General features: G+C 29.2%; 4 protein-coding genes across 8 annotated transcripts; 1 reads left to right on the top strand and 3 right to left on the bottom strand.

Annotated features, from left to right (window-relative positions):
- Window positions 1-825: 825 nt before the first annotated feature.
- On the bottom strand, window positions 826-11,479 carry LOC138934037 (bridge-like lipid transfer protein family member 3B). 5 transcript variants are annotated; one of them, XM_070297415.1, is made up of 18 exons: window positions 11,336-11,479; window positions 10,616-10,817; window positions 10,317-10,508; window positions 9,957-10,182; window positions 9,707-9,873; window positions 9,471-9,630; window positions 9,082-9,339; window positions 8,758-8,997; window positions 8,614-8,640; window positions 8,086-8,178; window positions 7,817-7,998; window positions 7,453-7,690; window positions 6,142-7,361; window positions 5,908-6,042; window positions 5,204-5,215; window positions 3,663-4,034; window positions 3,416-3,563; window positions 826-2,125 (listed from the first exon to the last, which is right to left on the bottom strand). In XM_070297415.1, exons 1-18 carry the CDS (start codon window positions 11,377-11,379, stop codon window positions 1,758-1,760), a joined length of 4,284 nt encoding a protein of 1,427 aa, XP_070153516.1. In that variant the 5' UTR covers window positions 11,380-11,479; the 3' UTR covers window positions 826-1,757. The 5 variants fall into 5 exon arrangements, with proteins under 5 accessions (XP_070153516.1, XP_070153525.1, XP_070153533.1 ...); XM_070297450.1 differs by lacking the exon at window positions 826-2,125 and adding an exon at window positions 2,884-3,027; XM_070297442.1 differs by lacking the exon at window positions 826-2,125 and adding an exon at window positions 3,102-3,163.
- Window positions 11,480-11,738: 259 nt separating this feature from the next.
- LOC138934094 (microtubule nucleation factor SSNA1) lies at window positions 11,739-12,722 on the top strand. Its single transcript, XM_070297532.1, has 3 exons — window positions 11,739-11,950; window positions 12,126-12,325; window positions 12,453-12,722. Exons 1-3 carry the CDS (start codon window positions 11,869-11,871, stop codon window positions 12,552-12,554), a joined length of 384 nt encoding a protein of 127 aa, XP_070153633.1. The 5' UTR covers window positions 11,739-11,868; the 3' UTR covers window positions 12,555-12,722.
- A 455-nt stretch (window positions 12,723-13,177) lies between these two features.
- Window positions 13,178-15,104, bottom strand: Brn (beta-1,3-galactosyltransferase brn). Its single transcript, XM_070305303.1, has 2 exons — window positions 14,943-15,104; window positions 13,178-14,704 (listed from the first exon to the last, which is right to left on the bottom strand). The coding sequence occupies exon 2, from the start codon at window positions 14,642-14,644 to the stop codon at window positions 13,259-13,261; it is 1,386 nt and encodes a 461-aa protein (XP_070161404.1). The 5' UTR covers window positions 14,645-14,704; window positions 14,943-15,104; the 3' UTR covers window positions 13,178-13,258.
- A 419-nt stretch (window positions 15,105-15,523) lies between these two features.
- Window positions 15,524-17,559, bottom strand: LOC138937608 (uncharacterized). The gene is made up of 3 exons (XM_070304024.1): window positions 17,528-17,559; window positions 15,742-17,450; window positions 15,524-15,666 (listed from the first exon to the last, which is right to left on the bottom strand). The coding sequence occupies exons 1-3, from the start codon at window positions 17,557-17,559 to the stop codon at window positions 15,524-15,526; spliced, it is 1,884 nt and encodes a 627-aa protein (XP_070160125.1).
- Window positions 17,560-18,309: the final 750 nt, after the last annotated feature.

Genomic DNA, 18,309 nt, shown 5'->3' on the forward strand with positions numbered 1-18,309 from the left:
TTATGTCACACTATCTTCAAACATTGCGTTTACTAGTCATATATTAGATAATCGATTGTGTTTTATCATTTCAAATAATTGTATTATCATGTAAATGCACCATACCTTGTACGATCGCAATATTTCTATTAGGTTGTATTTATTAGAAAATATTTGTCAAGAAAACGCATTGTTCGAAGCTGCATCTAAATAATGGAAATTCATATCTATATTAAATCAGATATTAGTAAGAGCACAGAAGTCTACATTATGAAACAAATTTCAATTGTATCTGATTCTCGTAATCATCAAAAAATACTTTTCATTTATGTAAGATTGACCAGCAATCCATCATAGAAACTAAATTTATCAAAATCAAACTCTGAAAAAACTATCAATTAAACCAATTGTGAACTAAAAATACGTTAAATATATTTTGTAATTTGTCATATTTCACAATTCCTTCTCATTAAAAATTCATCAAGTTAATTCATCGTTTCTAATGTTTACCATATACAAATTACCTCAAGAACCCTAATGCCACTATTACAGACTATAGACCAACATTTCCAAATTTTATACAGTCTTATTGGAACGCTTCATACATCATCTTTGTCATTATTACTTGTAATTTTCATCATTTGATGAAAATTGTTAAATTAGTCAATACAAAATTATGTATATGATATAATGTGATACCAGGTCACAATTCTCATTTAAAGTCTATTTGTAGGCTCAACTAGTATATATTACTAAATTACAATCATCTGTTTTAAATCATTATGTTTCACGATACATTCTTACACAATTCCCATTTATATTACATCATAAGAATGTCAAAATATAACAGATCGTAAAATTAACCAATGTATACATAATTGCGATATACTGACTAGCGCACTTTGCTTTCTCACTATATGTACATATACATACATATCCTTTTGAAATTCTAACACAAATATGGTGCACAAGTATACTATAAAAGGTAAATTGTACAAATCGGTTTCAATTATTATATTGGAAAACATAAAGAGATGTCTAGCAGATTTTTTTATCAATCTAGTTTTAATCTGGATTTATAAACAAACCATTTTTCTCATTTACTTAGATCTTTGTTACACTTTAAAATTATTACTTTGCTTTCAGAAGGACATGTATATCTCATATATAAGCACACATAAATACATAATAAAATTTATATGTATAATATAATGTATATATGCAGTCATATGCAATTTTCAGCTGTGCTATCCATAAATAGCAGACACGCGGGCGATTTATCAAAAATTCTTACTATACATGAATTATTAATTTAACAGTGAAACAAAAACATATTAATATTACAGTTTATTATCGCCTTGTTTCAATCATGATAAAAAAATTTATATTTTCCATTTAAGTTTGTATATGCGTCACATGCGCATTTATACGATTCTTATCACTGTGTTTTAAAGTTTAAGCAAAGGAGCTAAACGGCAGTTACTAGCGTAATTACGGTAGACAAGAATAAGTATTTCTGAAAACAGTTATAGACAGTCATAACGTTTTCAGAAAAATTAAAATCATTCTAATTCTTGTTAATCTATATGTAAAGTTAAAACCTCATAAATATAAATCTTTTTATTTATAAAGAAATGTAAAATCTTTTGTTTTACATAAGATTATCCTAAGTTCATCAACAAAAATATCTGCACAAATATATTGCAGAATATAAAAAGTGCAAATAATTAAGACTTGGTAGAGCTGCAACATTTGGAGCAATCAAAACAACTGGTATGCTATCTTTTAATAGACCACGAAGCTCTATTACTACTTCCAGAACCCTCCAGTTTTTGATTACGCAGCTCAGTAATAGTTTCGTGTAAGATTTTCTTTTCTTCCAGAAGACTTGCGATATTGTCTTCTGCAATACTCAAACGAGATCTTATTATATCCGATTCCTCTTTCGCGCGCATTAATATCGCGTTTTCTTCCGATAATCTTTCCAGAGCTCCCATACGACGTCTCAATTCCTCGTTATCCGATTTCAGTTGTCTACTAGATTGTCTCAGAACATTCAATTCCCTCTCACACTCTATATTCTTAAGAGTATGACTATTATTACTCGATAACATCATATTTGAACGGTTCTCCTCCATCATAGTTACTAAAATCATAAGAAAATTATTATTTTACCTACTGGATGAAAATTATATTATATAATTTTAAACAAGAACGATACAAATACGACAGTATTTAGCTTCTTTTAGTAGATGTAATAATCAGAAAAGGTGGCCATACTAAAATATATGTCACATCCATGTCATATATATGTGTATATATATATATATAATTTATAATAAATATGAACTAGCTAAAATTTAAATATAATTTGACGAATTATATATGATTAATTTAAACATACTATAAATAGTGTTAACTAAGATAGAATAATTTTAAAAAAGAATGTATAATATAATAATATAATTATAATAAATGTTCTTATATAAAGTTGTATAAAAAAAATTTAACTATATTGCCCTTTATTTTTTATAATTAAAGAATATAATGTCAATATTATGAGACAATCAAGATGCAGTTTGATGAATTAATAAATTTGTAATCATAAAGAAAACAGCAGTTAAAAAATTATTAAAGAAAAAAATTATTAAAGAAATAAAAATTTATTAAAGAAATATTTCCTGCTATTAATTCCCAAATTTTCAGGCATATCTTTATACAAGTCTAATAAATAATGTATAAAATATAGAATAATAAGGTAATAAAGGGTAATAAAGAGTAGAATGAATGAATAAATATAATTAATGTTACTAAACTAACAAATTTTTTCTTTATATGAATAAATAAGATTATAATTCATGCTTACTTAAATCCATATCTAGAATATTTTATCTACACACACACACACACATATATATATATATATACTGCAGGTTTTCCATAAAATAGTCTTTTTACAAAAATCTTTTTTTAAAACGCCGAATCTTTACAAGTCAGCGTTTTATAAAAAGCCTAAACTTTTTGTAAAAAAAACAATTTATAAAGATTCTGTAACATAAAGATTATGCATGTATCAAATAATATACAATAATATCATTTTAAGCTTGTGTGCAATAATAAGCAGCAAGAAACTATAACTACTTGTCTACATGTGTTATATCAATGCTCACATTAGAAAGACCGCCTGGGTGCACAGAACAATTATGCAATATGTAATGTTAATTACTTTCAAATCATAAATCTGCCACTTGCGCAATGTAAAAATCTACATATAATATCAAATTACAGGTATACGTATTTACAGGCGCACAGGAACGACAAAATCAAGATTAAGATCACATGAAGATCGAAAAGAAAAAGTCAACTCAAAAAAGTTAACTGGCAAGTGGCAGAAACAGATGGATACAATACTGGCTTAAACGATAGTGTTACTTACCGATTGGTTCGATGTGAAACACACCGCTCATGTCCCGCGCTATTCTAAGTTTGGAAATATTCAAATCTATCGGAATCGGACCTGGGGAAGTTATGTTATTCGGCGGACGATCTTCATTCAAACGTAACGATATATTTTCCAAGAATATCTGAAATATAATAAAATGCGCGCTTATGAGAATAAATCAAAATTATATATATTTCGAACAAAAGAGATTACATTCGCGACAATATATTGCAAACAATACCTGCATGGGAATCGGTTTAGGTATAATTTCGTCTTCTGCCAAATCCGCTAGACCCGTCACCGAACTCATCGATAACGCCATCGCTATGTTAGCGACTTTCATATCTAATTTGTCCTCGAATAAATTCATAATGCTCTCTTTATCATGTACATCGATGCCAGATGTACGGGATGTGTCTTGTTCGGACAATTTAACGCGATCTTGATGTGCTGGCCTATCGTTGTCGTTAGTAATCTTCTGGGTGGCATTCCAAAGTCTATGAGAATCGTCCTCATGTTTTAAATTATGATCCAAACGTAATTTAATGCGCGATCTGCAGTCTGAATCAGATGGTAATTCTACCCAGCCTCGAGATCGCGAACTGAATTTGGTCTATCAAACAGAATGGCATAAATAATATTAAATTTAGATGGATCTTGAAATTATATAATGTACAGTTAATAAAATATTTCTATGTTTCTATATATTGACTTTACGTTATTATTCTCAAGTTGTAATACTGTATTGCAAAATTAGATTAATTAAAAGTATGATTTGTATTCTAACCGAATACCTTTGTGAATATTAATTGTAAATTGTAGATCACAAAAGTTGTAATTTGACAGTAATAATTAAAAATGTAATTATTAAATTTGTTAGTTATGGAATGGACACATTATAAAAATGTGATAATAAGATATTACATATGCTAAAGCACACTTTGTGAATTAAGATTTAGCATAAAGCAAAAAATATTATTCAGATGCAAAAGCATATACATGCACAAAAGCAATACTACATAATGTTTAATATGTGAAATATTATTTTATATAATTATCTCATTTATAGCAATATATGAAGCAAATGAAATGATGCATGTTTCCAGTATGTTGCCATTTAAATATTGTAAATAATGCAATCTCATCACTAGTTTTCAAAGGTCAAAAACCAATATCACATGCCATATATTGCCACTACAATCTAATTAATTAACAATTTCAAAATCGTATTTATGTCAATCGTACTGTGTCTGGAAATCATAGAAGAATTAAGAGCAAAAATCGCACTGGTTAGTAAGTTCTCTAATATTTAACAATAACAATACATAATCTTTTGACAAAGTAATCTTAAAATTACTTTGTTAAACAAATGTAGAAAAATAAAAGCAGAAATATTTGATGCCTTTGCCCCATTTTAATAAAGCAATGTTGCAAAAAAAAAAAAAGATTACCATGTGACTATCATATACAATCATACATTTAAACATATCATCAATTACTACTTAAATATATATCTGTCTGGTCGGCTTTCTTTGTATAGAAAATTTACGTCTATTAATAATAATATATGGCAAATATGTGTAATAATAATTATTATTATTTTAATGTATTACAATATTTTTAAAGTTTTGCATTAATTCTGTGAGAAATCTATCAATAGTGTAATAATAACAATAAAATATGTATATGTGTATGCGTATATATGATGTGGCTCAATATCGACGCATGCATTTTTTAATAGTGTTTAAGATTAATAAATGTATGAATGTTTTTGCCCAATACCTTTCTTTTGACCTGCCACAAGTGCCACATAAAAACATTCACAAGAGAAGAAGAGACGCAGGAGAGGCATGCAAAAAAGTTAAGAGACAAAAATCGTATAAATATATATTTATAATAATAATATCAACTGGTTGTAATATAAAAACAATTGGCAAATTACTGCAAAACTACTCGAGTATTAGTAACTCTTATGCAAGTCGCTATTTCAAATATATACTCTAAATGGAAAGATTTATATACTATGATTTATAATCACAAAGTTACATATAGTTTCAATGCATTTTTTCATAATTGTAGTAACATAATTATGTGGAAAAGTCATTATACTAGTGTTGAAAAGATTAAGTTGTTCCAAATGTAAGATTTTATGTGAATATGTATATAATTTTTTATTTGAAATATATATTTTAAATTCACATATAGATGTCAAATAAATTTTATTTTCTAGATTTGTAAGATTTGGCATAATAATATTGTCATATTTTATAAAAATAACAAAAATTCCATAGTAAAAGAAAGAAGAGAATAAATTGTTTTTGCAGCGATATAATTGATAATAAACTTTGTTTATTTAAAAAGAACGTAATTGTATAATAACAGCATAACAAATATATATATATATATATATATATATATATATATATATATATATATATATGTATATATATTTTTATATTGTTTCGATTAAGATAAATCTGGCTTACCTGAAACTCATCCCAAGGAATAGACGAACATTCATCATTGTCGATGTTAGAAACTTGAACTTTAATGACAGATGAATAACCGCAAGATTGTTGTAAAAATTCGACTTTTGATAGTTTAAATGTTACCATGGAAACCTATGGATAACAAAGGAAAAAATTTTATATATTTTTACCATCTTTAATAATCATGAAGTGATTTGTGCATGTACGCGACGTTGTTTATGATATACTTACTATATCTTTTCTTTTGCATACACTGTCCATAGATTTTTCACTTTGCGTGTCGGGCGTTTCTTCTATCACTTCAGTTGCTTCTTCTACCGCTGTAATCCTAATCGTACTATCGATGCCGAATACTGCGTCGATCTTTCCTTGATCCTGAAGGTTCACCAAAACATAATTCTCGCTATCCGAGCTAACGTCACTTCTCATGGATATTGTATCGCTACTACCGTCTTCCGGGGAAGCCTTCAAAGCCGAATCAATTGATGTCATTAAGTTGCTGAATCCTTTTTTCATAGACGAGAGATTGACGTTGAAATTATTCGGAATGAAGGGCGTGTTTGAAATCGAATCCGACTTGCTGTGTTTATTATGCGTAACTTCAACCGCATGTTTCTTTTCGTCACTCGTACCGCCAACCGTAAATTGTGATCCGCTACTCTCAGGAATGCACCACATTGCAGGATTAGCCGGATTCTCCTGATCGTCTTTTTTCGTGCCGTTTTGCTTAAAAGTGACGACCGGTTGTGATGTTGCAACAGGATGCGAATCCATTGACAACATCGACGACGCCTCGCTCTGAGGCGTCTCCACATCGTTGCTCGTGTTCATTCTCTTGGCGCTAAAATCGACACGCGCGCTCACATTGCCCGTATGCCAGGCCGTGGACGAACCGATGAGATCGTCCGCTATGCTGGATGAGTCAGGCACAACGGATTCTAAATCACCGCCGGAGTTCTCCTTACCGGGTGTATGCGATGGCATCACAAACGTCACCTCCACTTGTGGTATCAACGCGCCTATAATCAACGATCCACCGCTCTCGATTTTCAAAATTTTATTCGAGTCTACGGCCAGATATGTAGCCATTTCGGAAAGTATCTCTGACAATCTGAGTAAGAACAAGTATTGATAATGATTTATCTGTACGCTAACCAGATTGCTTATGTACGCCAATCCATGAATATCGGCACCCAAGGATTTTTCCGCAGTTGACGATGAGCCTGCGGTAAAATGACACCACAATGTCAAAGGAAATGCGTCTAGAAACGGCACGGGTCGATTTTGGCCGACGGCCCGCGCACCAAAAAAGTCTCCCCACACAGGCTCAAAATTGCAACACCACACATCCTTTGCCTCAGTCCACAAGAGTTCTCTACTCAGCTGACGCAGCAGTTCATTTACGGAATTACTACTGAAATTGGGCGGTATTTGCCTAATATTATCAGTGCCTAAAATATAAAAAAAAGGGATTAATGAAAAAGAAAAAGAGAGAGATCTAGACATTTATTATCGATATGTACGAAATCATAAACACCGTACCTCCACAATGCGCTAAAAATTTATCTGTTACTACGTGGAAGTCTCCTGATTTACTGGGAAATTCTGCACCAAAGAACATTTGCCCCATCTGAAACGCATTTAGGCACTGCGCTAAATCTGTTCTCGAAGATCTTTCCATAGATCGAACATTCGTTATAGATGCTCTAGAAGTTTGAATATGCAAAGACTTTGGTCTGTCCTTTTGGTTTGGATACTCCTGCTGACTTTCAAAAACTATCTAAAAATATATTTTTTTTATATTAATATTACTAAAATAAGAATATGATATAATATTTATAATATATATTGAATACACTAATTATATAAATATATAATATACATATACGTATACATCCTAACTTACTCTTGGAAGTATAGCCTCTATCTTTACATCAAAATATATTAAACGTGAAGAACTCAGCTGTTTGTTTTTTCCCATAAGAGAATGATGAAGATTCAATGCAAAAGAATTAAACCAAAGGCATGAACAGACATCAAAGTTTATTTGAATAGGATTAAGCTGTACATAAAACTTTGGTGGTGGCACTAAAATAAAAAAATTATACATTATTTTATAATTAAGTTATATTAAAAAGAAGAAAAATATATTTTTATAAAAAATCATCTGCTTACATGGAAAAGTAATATCCCCTGGATAATAATAATAAGTAAACTCAGCATGAAGTATTGTTACATCTTCTGGAAGACTGAATCGATCACGATCACCTAAATAGACATTTAATTTAAATAAATGTAGTTAAATAATCAAAGTAAAATTTTTTCAATCTAAAGATTCGCCTGTCTCTCATGCATAATAATCTCTTTTATTGTAATATAATTCAGTCTCGAAGCATTAAAATAGCATTCAACAATATCATTTACAAAAAAAACATATAGCATAATTTCTCTGTAATAAAAAGAAAATCTAATTACAAATATAATATTGATATGTAATATCAATATTTTCTTCATTAATCTCTCACTAATATCATTGTACATTATGTAACAAGTTATAAATTATTTTTAAATCATTTAATATAAAATACACATGATATAAAAGGATGAAAAATTGAGTAAAAACTAAAACTATTTATCAAAATAGATCAAGTTTAGCTAGAAACTTCATACATTACATTTACACAAACTACTAATCTGTTATACCTGGTGTATGCTTCTTCCTCGCTTGAGCTGTACACAATTGTCATAAATAAAACAGTTATTGACAAGCTTGATGTTTGAGAAACGTCATTCTTTTTAATAAAAAGAAAAAAAATTCAAATGGATATTAAATATGAGTAACTATACCTGTGATAAATTCTTTGGGTATTGGATTACGCGATGTTGTTGTCACTTTATACAATGTAAAATCGTCGATCCTGATAATAATGCACGTCGTCATTAGTTTAGCAAGCTGCTCCAAGACATAATTTTTCACTGGATTACCACTAGAATGCTGAGACTTCTTCTGCTCGGATGGTGTTACATTTGGATTTTGCGATTGATTATTTTTCTCCAAATGTTCTCTAGAGCCTTTCATACCACTAGCTGTTGAAAAATGAATTAAATGATACAGTTATCAATATCAATTATATTCCATATATTAACTATTCACTATATGTATGCACAAACCTGTTACATTTCCTTGGCTTCTTGTTAGAGGAGAATGTTGTGTTCTACCAGAATCTATAAGATCCATGAACTGACTTCGAAACGAACTTAACGATTGTTGCAACCATTGACTATGAGGTGTAGCATTCTCTTTATATTTAGCCCAATGCTTTCTATCTGCCATTGCCAGATGATATGGATAATAATCAATTTGAAACTTAACTAATGAAATTTGTAATGCACCACCATCCTTCAGATCAGGATGTAGTGATCTACCTCCTATTTCAATAAAAAGTAAATATTATATAATGTAAAAATCATATTATGTATAATACTTAAAATATAAAACAAGTAATGTTTAATAGATAGCCAAGCACATAAAAACAAGTATAAATATCTTTTAAATTTACCACCAGCATCATCACATAAGTGAAGATCAATACGCTGTGAAAGAAAATGGTATGATGTTTCTACAACATCGTATCTTGTAAATATTTTTGATATCGCTGAATTGTATTGATTCTTTGTTCTGCTTTGTTGAGATATTTGAGCCTGATATTCTGGCAAAACCTTAAATTAAGGATGACACACAAATTAATAAATCATACTGGTTTATATATTAAAATTTTAATAAAGCTATGCAAACCTCTAATTTCCTTGCAGCTTTTGTTTTTCGTTCAAGAATGGTAGCTTTCTCGATAAGACCACCCAAAGAATCGAGAAAATGGAGTGCAGCTTTCAATTGAGAGTCTGTTAACACCCACAAAAGATCATCCAGAATAATTACTAGTCTGGAGCCCATAACAAAACAATCTGTAATAAGATAATTAATTTAGCAATAATGTAGATAATTTATAATATTTATCAAAATAGATATTTGCAAGACTTTAACAGACCTGATATCCTCTTCTTTATTGTTATTCGACATCTTGCTTGATTTGTCAGTAAACGAAGTGGTGTCAAATTTTTATCCTTAGTACTTTGGGCTTCTATTCTAACAGTTTGCCATTCTAACTCTTTAAAGATAAGTAATTGCCCTCGATCAGGATCTTTCACTCTAGTGGTTCTGAGATCACAACGTTGCCATGTTGCTGATTTTGATTCTACCATAATCCGATTCATCTAAATAACACAATAGTTTTAAGTAAACGTCAATTTCAATGTCAAAATCTCTATGTGTTTAACTTACTACTTCACACACATTTACTTATTCATTAAATATTATGTTATACATTGTAATATACATTATATCACACCTGGACTGAAGCAATAAATGCAGGACTTTTAAATGTAACCAGTACAGTATTAACAGCTACTGTTATTCCATCAATTACTTTATGTATAAAAGAATATTTTGTAGGACCTGCATATGATGATATACCCTGAGGGGAAAACATGCTTCTCAAATCCTCGCATGTTTCTACATCTATATGAATCTCATCCAAACTCTATAAATATAATACTTTATTTGTATTACTTGCAGTATGATAAATAGTAAAAATAATACATAAAAATTTTGCATATTTTTTTATATGTATATGAAACCATTGTTTACCAAAAAGATAGGAACGCTTTTTAGTTTGGTCCATTGAATGCGAAATGAAACTTTATTGCACCAAGCATTAGTTAATCTTAACCATGATGGCAGCTCTAGTAAATCTGTGAGGACTGTTTCATCAAGTTCTAAGTTTGTCAGTTCTCCTTCACCCTTAAATGTGCTTAAATTTATCTTATCGGCGGATAAATTCTTGGTGAACCTACAATATTTATAAAATAAATGCTCCACATGCAAAATATAAAAATTTGTTATTAATTGCAAAAATGCAATAAAGCAAACTGCATTAATCTATATATTATTTGGATGATATATATATTAACATAAGAATATATGAATTTTTATATAAAGAATATATTATATAACTGTCATATATTTTGTTTCAACAAATACAAAAAAAAAAGAGGTTTTCATTGACAAGTAAAAGCTAAGAATAAATCTGCAATGGCATATGACAAGAGTGCTTTTAGTCATAAAAAGAAAATACTTTCTTCCCGATTACTTTCAGCTGTTTTGTGAATGTACTCGATATTATAATTGTAGAACGCATAAAGAAAAAAATGTAATGCGAATAATGATAAGACGAATGTTTCAAAGATAAGAAAGTGCTTATGCTACGTGTGACTTATGGAACGACTTATGAAAGTAATTTTCAATGTCACTTAAAAATGCGAAGTCGCACTGTAGATTAATTAATTTGCAATTACACGCAAATAATACCTTGACAAGTGTTTCAGCAACTGATTTTTGATAATCGAGACCATTTTTTGATTATATATCCTAATTCTTACGGCGGTTAAAACGTCTCAGCATGGTTAGTTTGACACCACATATTTATGATGATCTACAGTTGTCGCCAGTTGTCGCCAGTTGTCACGAATAAAATAATCTTACTAAACCCATTTTACTACGGCTGCGTTCCAATATTCACTGCTAGTACTAAAAATCTATAGTGTATGTATGATGTAATCTATAGTGTATGTAACGTAAACTATAGACAGTCCAGTACTGAAAATCTATAGTGTACGTGACGTAAAGTATAGAATTTCTATACATTGGTAGCACTGACATATCAAAACGCAGCTCATTTCATTTGCACTGGTTTGCACTTTTTACACTCGATTAATGCACAAGATCTGTCAAAATCTGTTTGTGTCTGTGTATGTGTGATCGTTTAAATTAATATTTGACAACTAATTATTGGTAAACATTGTCTACTTTTGATAGCTTTTTCATCGTTATACACACTTTTTATGAAATTTTCTGCGAATGGAGGGTTCATGATGTCTCAACACGGAGCTGCTCTGCAAACATATAACCAGGAACTCGTTAAATGTAATTTTTTATCCCGTTTAAAAATTATTATTATCAGTCAAATGAAAAATCTCAAACCATTTTATTTTGCTATAATTTGCTCTAATTTGATTTCCTCAAGAATGGAGTAAATATTTCATTGTTTCAATGATTAATTCCATTAGTTCGTATATATCTATAACAAAATTTTTTGTAGGTTTAGAAGAGATGAAGCTAAGGCGAGCAGAGCTTCAATCTCAAATAGTATCTCAAGAAGAAGAGAAGAATAATTTGCAACGTGAAATCGAGAAAATGTCGTGTAAACTTACGCATTTGAATGATAGTCTGGCAAAAAGAATCGCTGTCAGAAACGAATATGACAGAACAATTGCTGACACTGAGACAGCATATATGAAGGTAAAAATTATACTTTTATTTTTTGCTAAAAATTGATATATATATATATATATATATATATATATATATATATTGCTCTTTTATAGTTATATATTTTGTACTTAAATATATTTTTGCTTTACCACAGATTTTGGAGAGTTCACAATTATTGCTTAATATGATAAAAAAAGAAGCTGTAAGCCTGGATCAGACTTTAGTTAAAGCTAAAATTGAGAAACAATATCAATAATAAAAAAATTAAAATTTGATAAAAAATTTACACGAGACCATACATATAAATCTATATAGACAATGTATTTATTAAATTATCAGTCATCACAAAAGTACAGTTATTAAAAGTACAAAATTGTGTAAATATACACAGGCTCTTAAAAAGGTATAACTTTTTTTAACTTGAGCAAAATTTATTAACCATAATATACATATATTATTTGACAATTTTATATAAGAATAACATTAATCAGTCTATGGTTGAATAAAATTTATAATCGTGCAGTAATTATAGTTGTAAAGAAAACTTGCAACAAATATAATTTATTATAATATAATTACGATTATAGATATTACTACATTTTGGCAGTATTATTTAATTTAAAAAGCATTGCATAAATATGTAATATTATAATTTTAATTTTTTATTACAGGATATATATGTATATAAAGACTGATTATATAGTATAAATTCTATTCTAAAAATAAAATAGAATATTTTGTACAATAAACTGAATATTTTCATACAACTAATATTTTATATATTCTATTTGCTATATATATATATATATATATATATATATATATATGAATAATTACATTAAGATATTTTTACATAAAAAAACTATCATTAAACATAATTTTCCATTTTCAGGTTAAAATCATAATTATATGAAAGAATACACTATATGAAATTTTTTGTTTTGATATCTATAAACTTTTTCAAGCATTTCCAAGAGCTTTCTGCTCATTCCATACTTGTAAAAGTTCATTTGGATCTCCATATCCATGAGATGTTATAACATATTTGTAACTATATTTTGTATAAGCTTTTTTATAAAAGTGAAATTCTTCACAATGAAATGGTAATATATTGGCTTTTTTAGCTATTAAACCTAGAAAGATATCATCAAACCTAAAATGTTTAGTGTAAAAACTGGTGTAATATAAATCTAAAAGAGCTTCCCTAGAGAGAATATATGCACCGGCTGTGACATACGGCGGCCATAAATGGTATGGATATTCTTTCAATGAAACATACCATTTAGAGAATTTATGTCGATGTGGTGCAGATCGCATAAATACAAATCCTGCAAATAACCTAATATCATCTGGTAGTTCGAAATCGAAAAGCTGTCGTTTTGTTCTATTTGACACAGATGTATTTAGCTTAAACGATCGTCTATTTCCTGTTCTAAACTTTTCATTAATTCGTCTATTTTGTTTCTTATATACATTATTTTTCTGACTATTATTTTTTACCGATTCATAAATAGTGAAACTTTTAAAAGGCATTTTATTTATTTTTAAATTAAATGTTGCATTTTCATTACTGAAATTACTGGGAACCTTATAATCTGTTAGATCTGATTGTTTGATTTCTCTTTTGTGTGCACTATATACTTTCCTAGATTCCATTAAGTAAAGTGGATAATTAGTTGGGTTCCTGATAAATGTTGCTACATTTTTCACTGACACATATATATCATCATCGACAAACATGTAGAATTTTGAATTGAGACAATATTTTACTAACCATTTAAAACTCATTATCGTTTTTATAGTATTATTATAGTATGAATCTATGAAATCTGCTTGTACAATATCTTTATAGATTGTCGCTTCTAACTTTAGTTTAGCTTCTATTTCTTTATCATCTGGATGCATACCTACTAGGAAAATCGTCCTCGCTGGAACATCAAAGAATCTTTTTTCTATTCCCCATGAATTACGTATAGCGATTCTTCTATCAAAGTTCTCTATAGCAGATTTTATTATATATACAAGACGGAGTGTATGATCCACATCTTCTTTACATTTTTGTGGCTGTTTTAGCACAAAAGCATATTTGTATTCATTTATAGGCTCAACTTCAGGTTTTTCATTGCGTCGCAATGCATTAACAAACTCATGTATGTTGCCTTCGTATGGATATACAAAGTTTTCATCGTATGTGACTTCAAATAGATGTACAAATGCTCCAAAAAATTCTAACAGTGCTATCATACCAAAAAAAAAGAGGACATATCCTAACTTAATTCTTGATATAACACGACAACACCTTTGTAAATAAAGGCGAAAACAGCATTGAAGCAAGTAATAACACATTTTATCATTGATACTTTTGCATATTATTTTTTATCAATTGCTTCTCTCCAGTTATCAGCTCTGCAATAGAAAATGTTATTGTATAATTCTAATTGTATTCTTTGTCCTTTTTTTAATTTTAAAAAAATTTAAATTCAACAATTCTCAGAAGGAACATTAAAATAGATATAAATACAAAAATTTTTATAATATCTAAATATAATTTAAATCTAATTGTTTTTAATGAAATTAATAAGAGAAACTTATATGCCCAAGAGCACACAACACATGGTTAAATTTATATAAATTGGCAACTCACAAATTATCAATAATCATTTCCTGTTGAAATAATACAAGAGAATGTATAAATATCCTTTATATATTATATATTCCGTTCCAAAATTATAAATATCGGAATGTAACATTTTCTTTATACTTTTTTTTTTCAGTATACATCTAACCAATTTCTGCTAAATGCAAAATGCATACAGTGTATCGTGGCGCCTCTACAGAAAACCTAATCTAACTAAAAGGCCAAACAGCTGATTCAACGCTCACGCTCATGGTGTGATCAACTTGAAAAAATTACTGCAGTTTTATATTTATTTATTAAAACTTTTAGAAGAAGTAAGATTTTCTAATATAATACTCTAATATATTCTCTTTTTTCAAATTATATATTTTTAATATTTTTTTGAAGTTTTAATATAATCTTTATATATTTAATTATTTTATATTAACTTTAATAATATAAAGTACATTTATAATAAGACACGATATCTTGCACTCTTATCGATTGTAATAATTATTGAATTTAATCAATCGATTACTTTTAATAATCAATTTTTAATAAATTATTTTATCTTTTCGTGTCTAAATTTTGCTCGCAATGTCAATCTGTCATGTCCTTGCATTCGATATTTGTCTATCTGCCGCGTTTAAACTCGATGACGCATCGGAAGGACGCGCGGTTTCGGTTTTATTTCGATTCAATTGCTGATTATCAATTGGCGATTTAGTAGTAAAATATTTCTGAGTATTATCTGAAAAAAAAAATCATTCAATATATTAGTGATTTGTTTTTCGTTAAATAATGTTATCATAATATATGTTAATACCTTTATTTATATCGGATAATTGCTTTAAATTCTCGGTGATTTTTTGCACGATCACTTCCGATGACATTTTCGAGTTATTTTCAAATGTCAAAGATGCTGTGTCATTGTTATACATTGTTTCCGTCTGCATTGATTTTTCAATTTCCTGTGAAGACATATTTAAATGAGATGCAATTTTGTTCGATGCAAAAGATGCATTCTGCAAATTTGGTGCTGAATTTTCATACAAATCATTTTTGTTGACACTTATAGAATCATTGAGTGTATTACTAACGTTAAACATTTTTGTGTCTAATGCATAATCTCTTGTCTTAGGATTTTTTAAAGCCTTTTCTTTTTTCTTCATAGACAAGTAGGCCTGAGAGGCGTTTGAGAGAAGCTCAAAACGCGTCGATTTTATCTTTCCAACTACAGTTATATTATTAATTTTCGATAAAAGACTTTTTTTCGCTTCATAAAAGCGTTGAAAATGACTTGAGGAGAATCGATTGAGATTCTGAAATTTTCCGGCTCTCGTAGAGTTACATTCTTCTTTACATGGCTTAAATCTTACGGGCAAAAATTTTGGCAGGAATTTGATTTTTTTCACCGGAAGAGTTGCAATAATCGTGTCTACAGAATTCTTCGTTGCATTTTCATTTGTAAATCCTTTTCTTTTCTCTTCGACCGTCACCTCAGATTGATTATTTTGCAACGACAGCTTTATGTTTTTCTTTTCAGTGATATTATTTTTATATTCTGCTTTCTCACTGGTTTTGTTCAGGATATCTTTTTGCGATACGATAGGCGCAGTCATTCTTTTATTACGCGTCGATGCTTGAAGAGGATCGTCCCTTCTTGGTCTCGAAGTGATCTCCGCTGTATTTTCGATGAGCGGAAATTCCCGGTGATTCCAATTCGTCTCTTCTTGCGATTCTCGAATAGGCTGAGAATTTATTTTGCGAATCACGAATTGCTTATTTTTTCGCGCCTTTTCCGAAAACGACGGGCTTTTTTTTACGATGGTAAATACGTTGATATCGCCGTCGTTCCTCGATGCTTCGGACTTGTTTGTCGGTGTGTTTTTATTGATCGGTTGAGTGGAAATGCGATCGAGCGAGAGAAATGTCTCTGACGGTGTTTTCTGCTCGAAGGAATTAACCGCAGGCGTTGTGGGGACATCCTTCGACATTGATGATGATACCATCGTTTGCTTTTCATAACGGGCGCTTGTCTCGTCGACATTTTCAAATTCTAATAATTTCTCCGTGACACCGCGATTGTTAATATCAAGATTTAACCGCGTGTTATCGATGTTCGCCATCGATGTGAATCGCTCCTTCAAAGCGTCTGATTGACGATTTTGTGGATGTATTCGAAATCTTTCAAAATTCATGGCCTCATTAATTAACTTTCGTACATATGGAGAATATTCTTTATTTTCGTCGATATATATTTCTTGTTTTGGAGCACACGGATTGCTGTCGATGTTGTCTTTTAAAGGCTGCATATATTCCACATTTTCTCCAGCAATGAATGAAAAATGCGCAGTTTTCACAAATCCTGCAGGTGGTGGAATAATCTTTTTTGGAAAATCGTCTATTAAATTTATCGTTGTAACATCTGTCTCAAAATCATTAGGATAAATAGCATCCGCAACAGGTGATCTGACCCGATTATTATTCTTGGCAGCTGTCATTACAGCGATAGAAATAACCATATTCGATATCCTAAATATAATAAGAAAAGACTATGACTAACATTTTCGAATAATGTGTGAATCGATTAAAGAAAGGAAGATAATTACCATATAAATCGAACTATCCAAAGATGCTTCATTGTGTGGCTATTCACGCGCACGATGATAATAGAAAACTTTCAAACTAAAATAGATTAGTTTATTTTTTTGAATTTATATTGTATCCCCACCTTTCAATGTTGATATGGAACATTATATACATACATATATATATATATATATATATATATATATATATATATATATATATGATGTTCCATATCAACATTGAAAGGTGGGGATACAATATAAATTCAAAAAATAAACTAATCTATTCTAGTTTGAAAGTTTTTTATTATCATCGTGCGCGTGAAGAGCCACACAATGAATATATATATATATATATATATATATGTATCTATAATCTACGCTTTTTTAGAAAATAGAGAAAGCAGATATACTCTGTTAGATATATTCAAAACTTTCTTTTTCTGTCCATTTTTATTATCGCCGCGAATTATTCTAATGTATGTGTACATATCTGCTAGATATAAATTTTATTATTAATTATTATTAATTGTAACAGGATTATCTATAACCAGAATAAATTTGTATTATTTTTTTATAAGATTTTATAAGAGCATAAAATTATTATTTATAAAAGCATAAATTATTTTTTTATAAAAGTATAAAAAATAATAATAAAATTATTGAAAGATAGTAATAACTTTTTTAAAATTACCATAAAATTAAAAAAAAAAAGAAATAGCAATAACACATATATTTTATTATTAAGTATTTATTATGTATGTGTATTCACACATTACCTTAATATACATAAACTTTTGATT

Source organism: Polyergus mexicanus, unplaced genomic scaffold, assembly GCF_030449975.1.
Source record: "Polyergus mexicanus isolate NDT 795.1 unplaced genomic scaffold, iyPolMexi1.0 SCAF_1, whole genome shotgun sequence".
NCBI classification, from domain to species: Eukaryota; Metazoa; Arthropoda; class Insecta; order Hymenoptera; family Formicidae; genus Polyergus; species Polyergus mexicanus.